This window comes from Ahaetulla prasina, chromosome 13, assembly GCF_028640845.1.
Source record: "Ahaetulla prasina isolate Xishuangbanna chromosome 13, ASM2864084v1, whole genome shotgun sequence".
Taxonomy (NCBI): Eukaryota; Metazoa; Chordata; class Lepidosauria; order Squamata; family Colubridae; genus Ahaetulla; species Ahaetulla prasina.
Window position 1 is genome coordinate 15018879 of NC_080551.1, and position 15218 is coordinate 15034096.

A 15218-nucleotide genomic window follows, 5' to 3' on the forward strand; every position below is an offset into this window, starting at 1 on the left:
TTCCCTCTCCCTTCCTCCCTCTCTCCCTCCCTCTCTCTCTCCCTCCCTCTCTTTCCCTTTCTCTCCTTCCCTCTCCCTTCCTCCCTCTCTCCCTCCCTCTCTCTCTCCCTCTCTTTCCCTTTCTCTCCTTCCCTCTCCTTTCTCTCCCTCTCTCCCTCTCTCTCTCCCTCCTCTCTTTCCTTTCTCTCCTTCCTCTCCTTCCTCCTCTCTCCCTCCCTCTCTCTCTCCTCTCTTTCCTTTCTCTCCTTCCCTCTCTTTCTCTCCTCTCTCCCTCCCTCTCTCTCTCCCTCTCTTTCCCTTTCTCTCCTTCCCTCTCTCTTTCTCTCCCTCTCTCCCTCCCTCTCTCTCTCCCTCCCTCTCTTTCTCCCTCTCTCTCTTTCCCTCTCCCTTTCTCTCCCTTTCTCTCCTTCCCTCTCCCTCTTTCTCTCCCTCCCACTCTATCTCCATCTCTCTCCCTCCCTCTCCTTCTCTCTCTGTATGTCTTTCTCTTTCTTTCTTGGTCTCTTTTTGCATTTGATGATAAAACACTTCCTCTAACTGCACGATAAAGATTAAGGAACAGACACCTATATCTGGCATTCCTTAAAATTGTATTGTTTAAATCTCTTTTACAAATGTTGAGTATTTGGGTTTCCCTTTGACATTCATGTAGCATGGAGAGATGTTTGCTGGGAATTGCTAATTCATGGAATGCTGATAATGTAATATAATAATGTCATTTTTAAAAAATGGTGTTGTAATGTTCTTGTATGTTTCAAAGAAACATTTGTAAGAACAACTGCATTGGATCAGACAAATTGTACAGATAGCCTAACATTCTGACACCTGGAATTTCCTTTAATTATTTATTTCTTAGATGTTTGATGTTACTTGGCTCCAAAAAGCTGCTGCACAGCTAACAAATTTTTAACAACTCACAATCTAAAAAAAGGAAAACGTTAAGAAAAGCCATAGGCCTATTATTTTTCCAATGTTATTCCCCAGGAAATAGCATTCAATTCTTTGCTTCTAGACTACCATCTCTCCTAAGCATTTGAAGGATTGCAGTGGGAATAAAATGTAAAATGTTGCATTCAAACCAATTTGGTGGTTTAATTTATGACTTATTTATTATTTTTAGTAGAACGCTTGTAAATATCATTAAGGCCTAAAACTCAGCAATATAATGGATTTGGAGGTGGGGAGGAAATGGATGCTAATATAGTTTATCTTGATTTAATGGACTGATGGAGGAGAGAGGTGCCTTAAGATCCAAATGTCCATTAAAAAGCAAATGAAAGTTTGCATATTAATAAAATGATTTTTTTCCCATTTTTATCAGAAGTCTGTTGAATAAAAAATAGTTAAATCTCAGATTTACTACATGCAAATCTTTTTATTTTTTGAGGGGGGGAGGTGTTACCTTTGAGTCGGTGTTTAGGATTATGAGAAGAGACCACAGAGTCAGGTAAAGTATTCCAAGCACTGATTATTCTGTTACAGAAGTCATATTTTCTGCAATCTAGATTAAAGCGGTTGACATTAAGTTTAAATCTATTGGTTGGTCTAGTATTATTGCAATTAAAGCTGAAGTAGTCTTTGACAGGAAGGACATTACAATAGATGATTCTGTGAGTTAAACTTAGGTCTTCTCGAAGGCGACGGAGTTCCAAGTTTTCTAAGCCGAGGATTTCAAGTCTGGTGGGATAAGGTATTTTATTGTTGTGTTGTGTTGACTCCTGAAGGACTTGTGGTTTTCTTGGCAAGATTTCAGAAGTGGTTTGTCACTGTCTCATTGCTAGGGTTGAGAAAGAGTGACTGGCCCAGGTTCACCCACCTGGCTTTGTTCCTAAGGCACGGCTAGAACTCACAGTCTCCTTCCTGGCTTCTAGCCTTATATCTTAACCCAGGGGTGTCAAACTCAAGGCTCCGGGGCCACCCTGGAAACAGCGGACTGACCCACAGTGCCTCTGCCAGCGAGTAGGGAGGGAATGGGGATTTTGCAGTATCCTTCCACCAGGAGTGGGGAGGAAATGGGGATTTTGCGGTATCCTTCCCCTGTCATGCCCACCAAGCCACACCATGCCCATCAAGCCACGCCCACAGAAGCGGTAGTAAAAAAATTTGGATTTCACCACTGAACACAACCCTGATGTGGCCCTCAATGAAATTGAGTTTGATCCCCCCTGCCTTAACCCCTATATCGAACTGGCTCTCTATCTGATCTTAGCAGGTTTAAAGTGTTATAGATTTAGCATTTTTCCTATGCATTCTACATTCATGGTCAATGGTGATTAGTATATTGCGCTCAAGTAACCACTGAAGTGTAGAATCATTGTATTTGTAACTTGTTCAGATTGCATTGACATTTGGAGGGAACGACATCTTAAAAATGAATCACTGGGGCAACTTCCTGTTTTCCATCTAAATTTCTTTTTAAAAAGGTGGTTCCCCCCCCTGAAAATAAGAGAAATTGGATCATTTCGGTCTCCTTTTTTTTTCATGAGTAGACAATGTGTATCCAAGGTGCTTTCCTTAGCAGCCATTCTGTAAATAAGGAAGTCTCCAATGGAAGCCATTTTGTGAACGAGCTCACTGCAAAAGCTTTATCAAAAGCTCAGCTATGCCAGGAGACATCCTTCTGTTTGCCTACCAACTTCAGCAGATGCTTTATGTTCTGTGTTACAGAAATGGCATCGGATATACCCGGATCAGTGACATTGCCAGTGGCACCCATGGCTGCCGGTCAAGTGAGAATGGCAGGATCTGTGCCTGCCAGGGGGGGAAAGAGGCGTTCTGGGTAAGTAAGCATCACTTCTTCAAAATAATGTTGAATGGACGGACAATATATTTTCAAATACTTCACCACCACTACTACTACTACTACTACTACTACTACTACTACTACTACTTCTACTTCTTCTTCTTCTTCTTCTTCTTCTTCTTCTTCTTCTTCTTCTTCTTCTTCTTCTTCTTCTTCTTCTTCTTCTTCTTCTTCTTCTTCTTCTTCTTCTTCTTCTTCTTCTTCTTCTTCCTCCTCCCTCCCTTCTTCCTTCCTCTCCTCCTCCTCCTCCTCCTCCTCCTCCTCCCTCCTCCTCCTCCTCCTCCTCCCTCCCTTCTTCCTTCCTCTCCTCCTCCTCCTTCTTTCTTCTTCCTTCTCCCTTCTTCTCCTCCTCCTCCCCATTCTCCTCCCCCTCCCCTTCTTCCCTTTCCCCCCTCCCCCTCCTCCTCTTCCTCCTCCTTCCTCTTACCCTCCTTCCCTCCCTCCTCCATCTGTCTCATGCAAACACACACACACACAACCCTAAACACAGATACATGCTCAATGGCTGCAAATTTTGCACAAACTTTTAATTTAGGATGGAGAATGAATGAAAGGAAAGGATGTAAGAGGGAGTGATCCTTTTTCTTTTCCATTAGTGCCCAGGTCTTCTCTTTGAAGGTCACTCTCGGATGGATTTTCTAACACTTGAAGGGAAAAGAAGAGGTGATATTGCGAGGTGGATAAATCATGCACCAATAAAGGTTGGAAATGCCAGGACAATGAAGGAACGTTTTATCCTAAGTGGTGGATACACACACACACACACACAAACACACACACACAAACACACACACACACACACGGAAAAAAATAGACCAACCTGTTCAGAAATTTCTGAAAATAAAATATTTTAAAGTAAAACTGCAGATATTATGATCCTAAAGAAGATAAATGAAAGGTATCATAATTTATTAAGCGGGATGCTGACAATGGCCAGAATCAATCTGGTACAAGATTGGAAAAGAAAAAAAAAATCTGCGGTGAAGCTTTCATCGTCTCTAAAACAATTTTCAGCCGCTAAGCACAAAAAGGTTTTCTACTCCCTGAATTAATAGTTTCCACCTTGTGTTTTTGACTGAAAGCTAAAGTTAGATGCAGTCATATTTCTTGAGGGATGGATTTTTTTTCTCCTTTTCTTTTGCACTTGCGTCAAATAAATAACATGCAGTGAAATTTCAGGGTGGAAGGAACAGTCTTTTTGAAGGATTGCAAGCCAGCCAAACATCCGTCTGAATGAAATGCGGTGAATGGTAAACGGTTGGGGGATATTTGTAAAGGATGGAAGGCTTTAACCTTGGTGTGAGTTCAAATTTATATATTGATCTGCAGAGGAGTTAAATGCAAATAAGGAAAAGAGGAAGCAGCTTGAATGACCTTAGAGCAGAGGTCTTCAAACTTGGCAGCTTGAAGGCTTGTGGACTTCAACTCCCAGAGTTGAAGCATAGCTGGCCGGAGAATTCTGGGAGTTGAAGTCCACAAGTCTTTAAGCTGCCAAGTTTGAAGACCTCTGCCTTAGAGGAAAAGAAAAGGAAATTTCAAAATCTATATTTTTCTAAGATCTGGTCTCAAAATGCCCTTTTGAGTATTTACAAAACACTTGATAGCTTTTGAGCTCCCCAAACCATTTAATCAAGCAAGATGCTTACAAAATCCAGGGGGAAAAAAATTCATTTCCAAGTATTTCTACTGTTTGTGGAAGACACAGATCCATCAAGAAGTGGACAGTGAATCGGATTCATTTTATTAGCTGCCCAAGTGACCACTGGAGGCCACTGTTTCTCCACCAATCAAGGACCATCAAAACACCAACAAATTAAGGGGAGCTGAAAGAACAACTTAATTTCAATGAAAATGAGAGTCATTCTCCCTACAGCTGTTTGCTCAGAATATATATATATATATAGTGATGAAATTAGAAAAGGTGGTCATAATTTAACCAAAATTAAAATGTAATTGAGAAACAGCTTGGCACAGCCTGACTTTCCCCCTCTTAAAGGTAGGTTTGGGATGGTGATTTAGGGAGGGAGATACTGTATATGGTGGTCCTTGCTCTAAGCCAGGAGTCAGCAACCCGTGGGCTCTGGAGCCGCATATGGTTCTTTCAACTCTCTGCTGCAGCTCCCTGTTGCTGGTCGGCTCTACAATTGATAGGGCTTTTGGTTAGGACTGGTAGAGGTAAAAGGATGCAGCGCTAGGAGGAGACTATGATGGGGGAACCGGACTTCTAGTTGGCTCCAGAATTGAATGGGGGCTTCCGGTTAGGACCTTTTTGAGTAAACAATCTTGTCGGATTTCAGAACTAAAGAAAGTGACAAAAACAGGGCAACATTAGGAAGGTAGCAATGGTGGTGGTGGAGGAGGAGTTTTGTTTGCAAAGAAAGTTAAGAGGGGAACTGAGAGAAATGGATTTTCTTTGGCTCAGCTGACCAGAAAAATAACGGGTCAAGAAATTGGACAGCCTTTGAAGATCATCTGGCTGTTAACACACACGAAGCAAGAACAGCCAAATAACAGGATAACTTTATCAGAACAGAAACATTTGACTTCTGGCTTGCTTTTAATGATCAGCTGGATGGAAAGGAAACCAATGGAAGTTCAAAGTGGCCAACAGTTCTGCTTTTGAGCAGTGTAAAGGAAAAAAAAAAAAGAATCCATAGCACAGAGAGGAGACATTAAGGAGAGATAATGGCTTTATGGATGTCGGGACCCGGTTTCCCTCATCCCCGCTGTTGACCAGGCAGGCTGGGCCTGATGGGATTTGGAGTCCAGAATATTTGGAGAGCTGCAGACAGACCATTTTGGCTGTTTTAGGTTTGCTCCAAAGAGAGAAGAGACGGGACTGTTCATAAACTCTTAACAAAAAGGAAGAACTGAAAGTATAATGAGCATCGCGAATAGAATAGAATAGAATAGAATAGAATAGAATACAATACAATACAATACAATACAATACAATACAATAGAATGAGTAGAGTAGAGTAGAGTAGAGTAGAGTAGAGTAGAGTAGACTAGACTAGACTAGACTAGACTAGACTACAATACAATACAATACAATACAATACAATACAATACAATACAATACAATGAGTAGACTAGACTAGACTAGACTAGACTAGACTAGACTAGACTAGACTAGAATAGAATAGAATAGAATAGAATAGAATAGAATTTTTATTGGCCAAGTGTGATTGGACACACAAGGAATTTGTCTTGGTGCATATGCTCTCAGTGTACATAAAAGAAAAGATACCTTCATCAAGGTACAACACTTACAACACTTAATGATAGTCATAGGGTACAAATGAGCAGAGAAAGTCCGAAGGGGAGGCTCCATGAGAACTAATGCACAATTCACCTTATCTTTCCTTCATCCATGCAGACTCTTCCAGCTATGTAATTGTAATACTCCTTTTTTTTCCTCCCCCAGAATGGATTTTGATGATGAAGATGGTGAAGGACCCAGCAAATTTTCAAGGTGAGCTTTTAAAAAAAGGCTCCATCGAGGTATATAAATGGATGAGGGGACACAGGTTGCACATTTAATAATGCCATTGCCACAAGGAAACCCATGTGATCTCAGCAGATATGCGTTAATTTGCATATGCTTAATATTAAAGAGCATGAAACAAAACGTAAAAAAAATTCAAACGTGCCCCTTGCAACTCTTGACAAGCTAAACATTTTTGGAGTGTGTCTGTGTGAGCACATTGTGCACCTATACACACCTATGTTTGTGCTGCTTTATTAACCAGAGGCATTTTCTTTAGCTGGTCAGCCCATTGCGTCGGTTAGGATTTGAAGAAGAGACATCAGGGAATTCCAGAAGACACTAATACAGGGGTGAAATCCAGCAGGTTCTGACAGATTCTGGAGAACTGGTAGAGGAAATTTTGAGTAGTTCGGAGAACTGGCAAATGCCACCTCTGGCTGGCCCCTGGAGTGGGGTGGGAATGGAGATTTTGCAATATCCTTCCTGTGGGAGTGGAGTGGAGATGTTGCACTATCCTTCCTCCAGGGGTGGGGTGGGAATGGTGATTTTGCAATATCCTTCTCCTGGAGTGGGGGAAATGGAGATTTTGCAATATCCTTCCTGTGGGAGTGGAGTGGAGATGGAGATTTTGCACTATCCTTCCCCCAGGGGTGGGGTGGGAATGGCGATTTTGCAATATCCTTCTCCTGGAGTGGGGGGAATAGAGATTTTGCAATATCCTTCTCCTGGGAGTGGAGTGGAGATGGAGATTTTGCACTATCCTTCCCCCAGGGGTGGGGTGGGAATGGCGATTTTGCAATATCCTTCCCCCGGGAGTGGAGTGGAGATGGAGATTTTGCACTATCCTTCCCCCAGGAGTGGGGTGGGAATGGAGATTTTGCAGTATCCTTCCCCCAGGAGTGGGGTGGGAATGGAGATTTTTGCAGTATCCTTCCCCTGCCATGCCCACTGATCCACGCCCACCAAGCCACACCACGCCCACCAAGCCACGCCCACAGAAGCGGTAGTAAAAATAATTTGGATTTCACCACTGCACTAATAGCAAGCTATTTGGGGTTATTGGTGTGAAGCAATGTACGACAATATTTCTGTGAATTTCCTGGCAGTTGTGCTGGACCTGAAGGGTCCTTAGTGTTTCCTGAGTTTGCTTGTTTTCTTGCAAACGTTTCATTAGATAGATAATTCATCAGTGCTAGTCTACCTATCTATACTTGAGCTCTGATGATGTTACCTAATTTGGGTAATGAAATATCTGCAAGGAAAGCACCAAGCTCAGAGACCACCAAGACCTCCTCCTCCTCCTCCTCCTCCTCCTCCTCCCAAATCTCACTCCTTACCAGCACTGATGATGTTACCTAGTCTGGGTAATGAAACATCTGCAAGAAAACAACCCAGCTCAGAGAGCACCAAGGACCCTGAGCTACAAATATTCTTCTTTATTGAGCTGGACTTGTCTGCAACCCCATTTATTTTTTTTTAAAGAAATATTTCTTTCTTAGAAAGAGAATTTACACTCTCGGCTGCAAAGCGGTAGATCTATCCAAATAGAATGGATTGAATACAAGAATATTTTTTTTTCCTATAGGCGAGCAAATCACAATCCTGCAGTGTGTGTGTGTGCCCTTCTTGGAAATGAATCGGAGCGGACTACCATCCTTCCTTCTGCCTGCCCTGTGACAAACTCCCTACCCGTTTATTACCGCTGCTTTATTGTTCTGTCCTTGCACAATCTGGGCCAGGAGCTCTTCTTGAAAATAACGGAATGACAAAGCAGTATTTATATGCTTGGCGTTCCTTGGAGCTCCTTCCCATCCGTTTGACATATTGTAGGTGCGATGAAAACAACCCGCTCTGGGATTTCAAACTCAAGGCTTTGCATTCCTCGTCCCTTCAATCCAAAGGCAGCTTTTTAAGTAATGTTTTGAAATAGGAAGCATTCAGATACTTTGCTCCGCTAAATGAGGTCCAAAGGCCCTTTGTCAGGATTGGTTTAGCGAAGTTCAGGGAGACTGGGCTTGGCATAGATTTGAAAGTCCTTTCTAACTCATTCCTTCTGTGATTCTTTAGATCAGGGGTCTCCAACCTTGTCAACTTAAAGACTTGTGGACGTCAACTCTCAGAGTTGAAGTACTCTGGGAGCTGAAGTCCACAAGTCTTAAAGTTGAGAAGGTTGGAGACCCCTGCTTTAGACTAAAGCATAAAGAGGTTTGTCCCAAAGATGCTTTTTCCAAGAAGCAACTGGACTCTCTGGGTTTTTTTCTTTGAAGACGGTTCATTTCTCATCCAAGAAGCTTCTCCAGCTTTGACTGGATGGTGGGGAATGGAAGGATTTATATTCCTTGCAGACAGCTGGTCATTTGCATCCTTTTAGAGGGTCTTTGAAGCCCTTGGAGGTTTATCTGTGTTCTCAGGGTCACCTGAGTGGTGCTCCTGGTTCCTGTAGTTGCCGTTTTTTTCCCTCTGGAAATCCACTCCTGCTCCCACACCATTCAAAGGGTGTTCATCCCAAATTGTATAGCTCAGGGGTCAGCAACCTGGAGCTGCATGTGGCTCTTTCAACCCTCTGCTGCGGGTCCCTGTCACACAAAATATGCGTCACAACTGGCAATGAGTACACAATTTAGTGAACTTTTCAACCCCCGGTAGGCCGAACATGGATAAATCCAAGACAAGAAAAGTTTCAGAAGAAAACAGAACGTTTAATTCAACTACATCTGCTAGTTTTGTGGCCGCTCAAGAAATAAGTCAGGCACGGGAAGGGTTTTGTGGCTCCCGGTGTTTTCTTTTCTGTGGGAAACGGGTCCAAGTGGCTCTTTGAGTGTTTTAAGGTTGCAGACCCCTGGTATAGCTAAAGGTCTGTGGAGATTCTTGGTCATCCAGGTCATGGTTGTCCCAAAGGTGTTTTTTTCAGGAGGTAACTGGACTTTCTGTTTTTTCTTTGAAGACGTTTCGCTTGATGAGAAGCAAAATGTCTTCAAAGAAAAAACAGAAAGTCCAGTTACCTCCTGAAAAAACACCTTTGGGACAACCATGACTTGGATGGCTGAGAATCTCTACAGACATAAAAAGGCGTAACTGTCAACCAGCTAAAACAACGCATAAGGGAGTCTTCGACTTACAATCCTTTGTTTAGTGACCATCCAAAATTACAATGGACAAATGAACAAAGTGACAGATGATCTGTTCTTACCCCTTATGACCATTGCAGCATCCCTAGGGTCCTGTGATCAAAATTTGGGCGTTTGGCATGTATTTATGATCTTTGTACTATCCTGGGGTCATTGATTATCATTTACAATCTTCCTAGCCAACTTCCCACAAGCCAGGTCAATGGGGAAGCTGGATTTGCTTATTGATCGCAAGATAGAATAGACCAAAATGCAGGATCTGCTCTTGAAATACATTTTCTGTTGATCGTTGTCCCTTCACCTTGAAACGCTAGTTCTGGATGTATATTTGGTGCTTAGAGCCAGGGTGGTGCAGTGGTTAGAATGTAGGATTGCAGGCTAACTCTGCCCATTGCCAGGAGTTCAATCCTGACCGGCTCAAGGTTGACTCAAGCTTCCATCCTTCCGAGATCGGTAAAATGAGGATCCAGATTGTCGGGGGCAAATATGCTGGCTCTATAAAACAGCTTAGAGAGGACTGTAGAGCATTATGAAGCAGTATATAAATCTATTGCTATTCATTTAACTGCAGTGATTCGCCTAACAACTCTGTCTTAAAAAAATGTAGAATTGGGTGCAACTCCCTTAGCAACTCCCTTGCTTAGCAACAGAAATTCTGGTCCTAATTGGGTCGTAAGTTGAGGACCAGATGTACTCAGCAGCCTGCTCAGGTGGTCATGGGTGAACCTTCCTTTGTTGTTGTTGTTGTTGTTGAAGTTTGTGTGCCGTCTGACTCCCAACCCTTCTGGGTGGCTCACGACAAACAAAGAAATGACAACGAAATCAATAGAAGATTAAAAAAATTAAAAGATAGCAATCGCAGCAGGCCAGATGGAATGAAGAGATGTCTCTCTCGTCCTCGCGCCAAAGGTCTGGGTGAAGAGACAGGTCTTCATGTCCGAGCCAAGACAAATATGATTGTTGTTGTCTTTTTGGATTTTCCTCTTCCTTTTCCTGGTACTTCTGCAAGCTTAAAGTGCTACAGCTTTTAAACTCACCGCCATTTATCATGCCTTCCAGAGACGGCAAAACTCCGATGAAAGCAAAGTTCATTCCAATGAAAGGTCCCCACCCTCTTTTGTAATTCTAACTAGCTCATGACCCCTTTCAAGTCAGTGCATAATCTGTGGTCTCAGGGATGTACATAGCTCTCTAAAGCCTTGGCTATTGCCCCAAGACAATCTCTCTCTTCAGCTGGCGCCAAAAGTAGCCTTTTGTTCTTTTTAAATTTTATTTTGCCATTCGGCTGATCAACAAAACGCTGCATTAAGCCAACAACAACAACCTTGGTAAGGCCACACTTGGATTCCTGCATTCAGTTTCGGTCGCCACGATGTAAAAAAAGATGTGGAGACTCTAGAAAGAGGGCAGAGAAGAGCAACAAAGATGATTACATGACTGGAGGCTAAAATATATGGAGAACGGTTGCTGGAACTGGGTATGTCTAGTTTAATGAAAAGAAGGACTAGGGGAGACATGATAGCAGTGGTCCAATATCTCAGGGGCTGCCCCAAAGAAGAGGGAGTCAAGTTATTCTCCAAAGCACCTGAGGGCAGGACAAGAAGCAATGGGTGGAAACTAATCAAGGAGAGAAGCAACTTAGAACTAAGGAGAAATTTACTGACAGTGAGGACAATTAATCGGTGGAACGACTTGCCTGCAGAAGTTGTGAATGCTCCAACACTGGAAGTTTTTAAGAAGATGTTGGATAACCATTTGTCTGAAGTGGTGGAGGGTTTCCTGCCTAAGCAGGGGGTTGGACTAGAAGACCTCTAAGGTCCCTTCCAACTTTGTTATTCTATTCTATTCTATTCTATTCTATTTTCTATTTTGTTTTCTATTCTATTTTCCATTCAATTTTCCATTTTCCATTCCATTCTATTCTATTCTATTCTATTCTATTCTATTCTATTCTATTCTATTCTATTCTATTCTATTCTATTCTACCCTAACAAAAGAAAGAAAATTGTAATCCTGAATTCATCAGAAGGGGGAAGCTAGGGAACACATGGGAAAGAGCGGTATACATTTGTAATTCATTAATTAAAAACAAAAAAAAACCTGCAATTTTGTTTTGTTGTCCTTGCCCTACCCAATCTTTGGAATGTAACCCCTAGAATACTACTCAAAAAAACCAAGTTTGTCTTTTGGCTTGGGGAAAAGAAAAAAAAAGTTACGCATCTCCGGTTTAAATGAGCCGGAGGGTTGTAAGTTAAAAAAACGTAAGAAAGCTGTTCTTGGTTTAAAATAGGAAGCAAGATCTTTTGATGTCCTTGATGTCTCGGTAGAGGAGAGAGCTTCTGAGGTCTGGGAAGCCGAAAGCCAGACAGAAAAGCCTGAGACACGGGTCCATTATTATAACTGTGCAGTGTTCTCAACTGTCATTCTCACTGAGAAATTACCTCTTTCCCTCTTTTGCGAAGAGAAAAAGAGATATAAAGTTTGCACCTCTGGACTGCCGTGCTTAAAACGTGGGACTCAAAATTTGGCAGTTGACAGTTTTCTGCTCTAATTATGGCATTTTTAGTGCCTGCAATAAAAATAGCTGATCCAAGGTCTGTATCCTTCAGTCTTCGCCTTCTGGCTTCCAAGCTTGAATTATAGTCTGGGGGAAGTCAGACGGGGACGAAACCTTGAGGATTTCGCAGTCTCATGCAGAGACATCTTAAAGCAAATTACAAATTCGACTTAACAGTTCGTTTAGTGACTGTTCAAAGCTACAACGGCCACTGAGGCTATGACTTTGGACCGTTGTTTTTAACAGTCACGATCTTTCCAACATCCCGATGATCATGGGACCAAAATTCAGATGCTGGGCAACTGGTTCATATTTGTGACCGCGGTGGTGTCCCAAGGTCATGGGATCCGCTTTGCCGACCTTCTGACAAGCAAAGTCAATGGGGAAACCAGATTCACTTAAGAACCGGGTTACTCACTTATCAACGGCAGGGACTGACTTCATCGCCGAGGCAAGAAAGGTTTTAAAATGGGGCAAAATTCATTTAAGAAGCAGAAATTTGGGGCTCAGTTGCTGTCATCAGTCAAGGATTACCTGCATAGGAAATTTGACGGTGTCCAGATGGTTTATATATCAGTTTGCCAAAACCTTTGCTATTGGTCCTGCTGTTTAAATTGGTGGGAACTGATACCCACAATCCTTGTAGGTTACCTTGTTGCCAGGGGTGAAATCCAGCAGGTTCTGACAGGTTCTGGAGAACCGATAGCGGAAATTTTGAGTAGTTTAGAGAACCGGCAAATACCACCTCTGGCTGGCCCCAGAGTGGGGTGGGAATGGAGATTTTGCAGTGTCCTTCCCCCAGGAGTGGGGAGGGAATGGGGGATTTGCAGTATCCTTCCCCAGGAGTGGGGAGGGAATGGGGATTTTGCAGTATCTTTCCCCGCAGGAGTGGGGAGGGAATGGGGATTTTGCAATATCCTTCCCCCAGGAGTGGGGAGGGAATGGGGGATTTGCAGTATCCTTCCCCAGGAGTGGGGAGGGAATGGGGATTTTGCAGTATCTTTCCCCGCAGGAGTGGGGAGGGAATGGGGATTTTGCAACATCCTTCTCCCAGGAGTGGGATGGGAATGGAGATGATGCAATATCCTTCCCCCAGGAATGGGGAGGGAATGGGGATTTTGCAGTATCCTTCCCCCAGGAGTGGGATGGGAATGGAGATTTTGCAATATCCTTCCCCCAGGAGTGGGATGGGAATGGAGATTTTGCAATATCCTTCCCCCCAGGAGTGGGGAGGGAATGGGGATTTTGCAGTATCCTTCCCCCCCAGGAGTGGGGAGGGAATGGGGATTTTGCAATATCCTTCACCCAGGAGTGGGATGGGAATGGAGATTTTGCAATATCCTTCCCCCAGGAGTGGGGAGGGAATGGGGATTTTGCAGTATCCTTCCCCCAGGAGTGGGGTGGGAATGGAGATTTTGCAGTATCCTTCCCCTGCCACACCCACCAAGCTGCGCCCACCAAGCCACATCACGCCCACCAAGCCACGCCCACTGCATCGGTATTAAAAAAAAATGAATTTCACCACTGCTTGTTGCCTATCTCAAACTGGCTGAGAATTATAAGGCATTTGCCCATACTTTCAATATGTTTTTCTCATCTTAACCCTTGTTATTTACCATGTTTTGGTTATGCTTTCCTTTTGTTTTTCTCTGCAGGTATGACGATCCAATCTCTGTTGATGAAAAAATATGCAAGGTAGGCGTTGGAAAAAAAAGGGAAGGGATTATCCTAAAATAAACGAGGGAAAATAAATCCATCCAGCCTTTTGTATTTCAGTCTAAGGAGTTAGTTTTCTCTTTGGGGTGGGGGAGCGGTGTGTGTTAAAATAATGGCTGATCCAGGAAAAAAAAGATGAGATAGGAGATACCTTCCGAAAGGGGCAGTCTTAGAAAAAGGGTGTAAAATCAAAGCAGAATGTACTTGTTATAGAGGCAAGTAGATCCCCTGGAAGTGGATTACTGTGAAAGGAATAGAAAAGATGCTACATCCCACTAACTGGTTGGACTTGATTCAGATGAAAATTAAATGCACTTCCAACCCAGGATTGGAGATACTCCTTCCCACCTATACAGAAATACTAGGTTGAATTCACATCATCATCTTTTAATGACCCCATAATCCCTTGCAGGTGGAGTCTGGGCAATTGAATGGAGCTGAGTGTTTACTGGCTGGATGCCTTTCCTGTCGCCAGTGCAGAGTTTTTTTTCCCAGCAGCTATATTCTCATTGTGCCCAAAGAGAGAAATATCTGCCTCTACCTAGGATCGAACTCGCAGCCTCCTGATTGTGAGGCGAGAGCTCCACCTCTAGGCCACCGCACCGCTACTAGGTTGAATTCACATGATCCATTTAATCTGATTTATTGAATTAACCCTTTCTGTTGCTGAATCATAACCCAAACAAACTGATTTGAGTTGGTAGAAAACACTAAGGCAGAAACCTTGCTTGTTGTCAGAGCCTATTTGATACGTGTTGACTAGCATGTTGTGTGAATGCAACACTAAGAGAGTGATGGAGCTTGAATGCCGACCACTTTCTACAGCACAGCAGCTTTCTAGTTTCAAAAGAAGGGACATAACTTAATTTGCAAAGGGCAAGCTTTGCTGCAGAAGGTTCTTGTCATCTCCCTTGTTTTTTAGAGAAGCCGATAGCAGGAACTATCTCAACCAAGTCTGGAAGAATAAAGAGACTGACTTGGTTTACAGCAATGTCCTCTGTCTGCTGCAGTAAAAACAATTAAAAATGCATTGACTAGTTGGGGAAAGACTACAGAGTAGGTCGGGATTGAGTTTAAACATCATCCTAAACTGTTCCCTTATTGGCAGTGATGTCTGACCCCTTAATAAAGCAGGGCTAGTCAGTAAATTAACTTAATTAAGTTTGAGTGAACAGGAACAGGTTTACTTAGTTGGGAGGAAACTATTGTAGTTGATGTCCAAAGGTGCTTTTTCAAGAGACAACTAGATTTTCTGGATTTTCTTTGAAGACGTTTCGCTTCTCATCCAAGAAGCTTCTTCAGCGCTGATGTCTCTGGAGCTCCTCGGTCATCCAGGTCATGGTTGTCTACCAAAAAAAGGTGCTTTTTCAAGAGGCAACTGGACTTTCTGGTTTTTCTTTTCAGAGCTGAAAAAGCTTCTTGGGTGAGAAGCGAAAAGTCTTCAAAGAAAAACCAGAAAGTCCAGTTGCCTCTTGAAAAAAACAACACCACACCTTTGGGACAACCACGATCTGGGATGACTGG

At 43.0% G+C, this 15218-nt stretch overlaps 1 protein-coding gene across 1 annotated transcript in view; it reads left to right on the top strand.

The window, feature by feature from the left end:
• ARNT2 (aryl hydrocarbon receptor nuclear translocator 2) overlaps positions 1-15218 on the top strand; it is a 111410-nt gene that overhangs the window by 18223 nt on the left and 77969 nt on the right. The window contains exons 2-3 of the mRNA XM_058156176.1: positions 2668-2779; positions 6231-6278. Of these exons, the coding sequence (XP_058012159.1) occupies positions 2668-2779; positions 6231-6278 (160 nt within the window). The remainder of the gene's footprint in view (positions 1-2667; positions 2780-6230; positions 6279-15218) is intronic.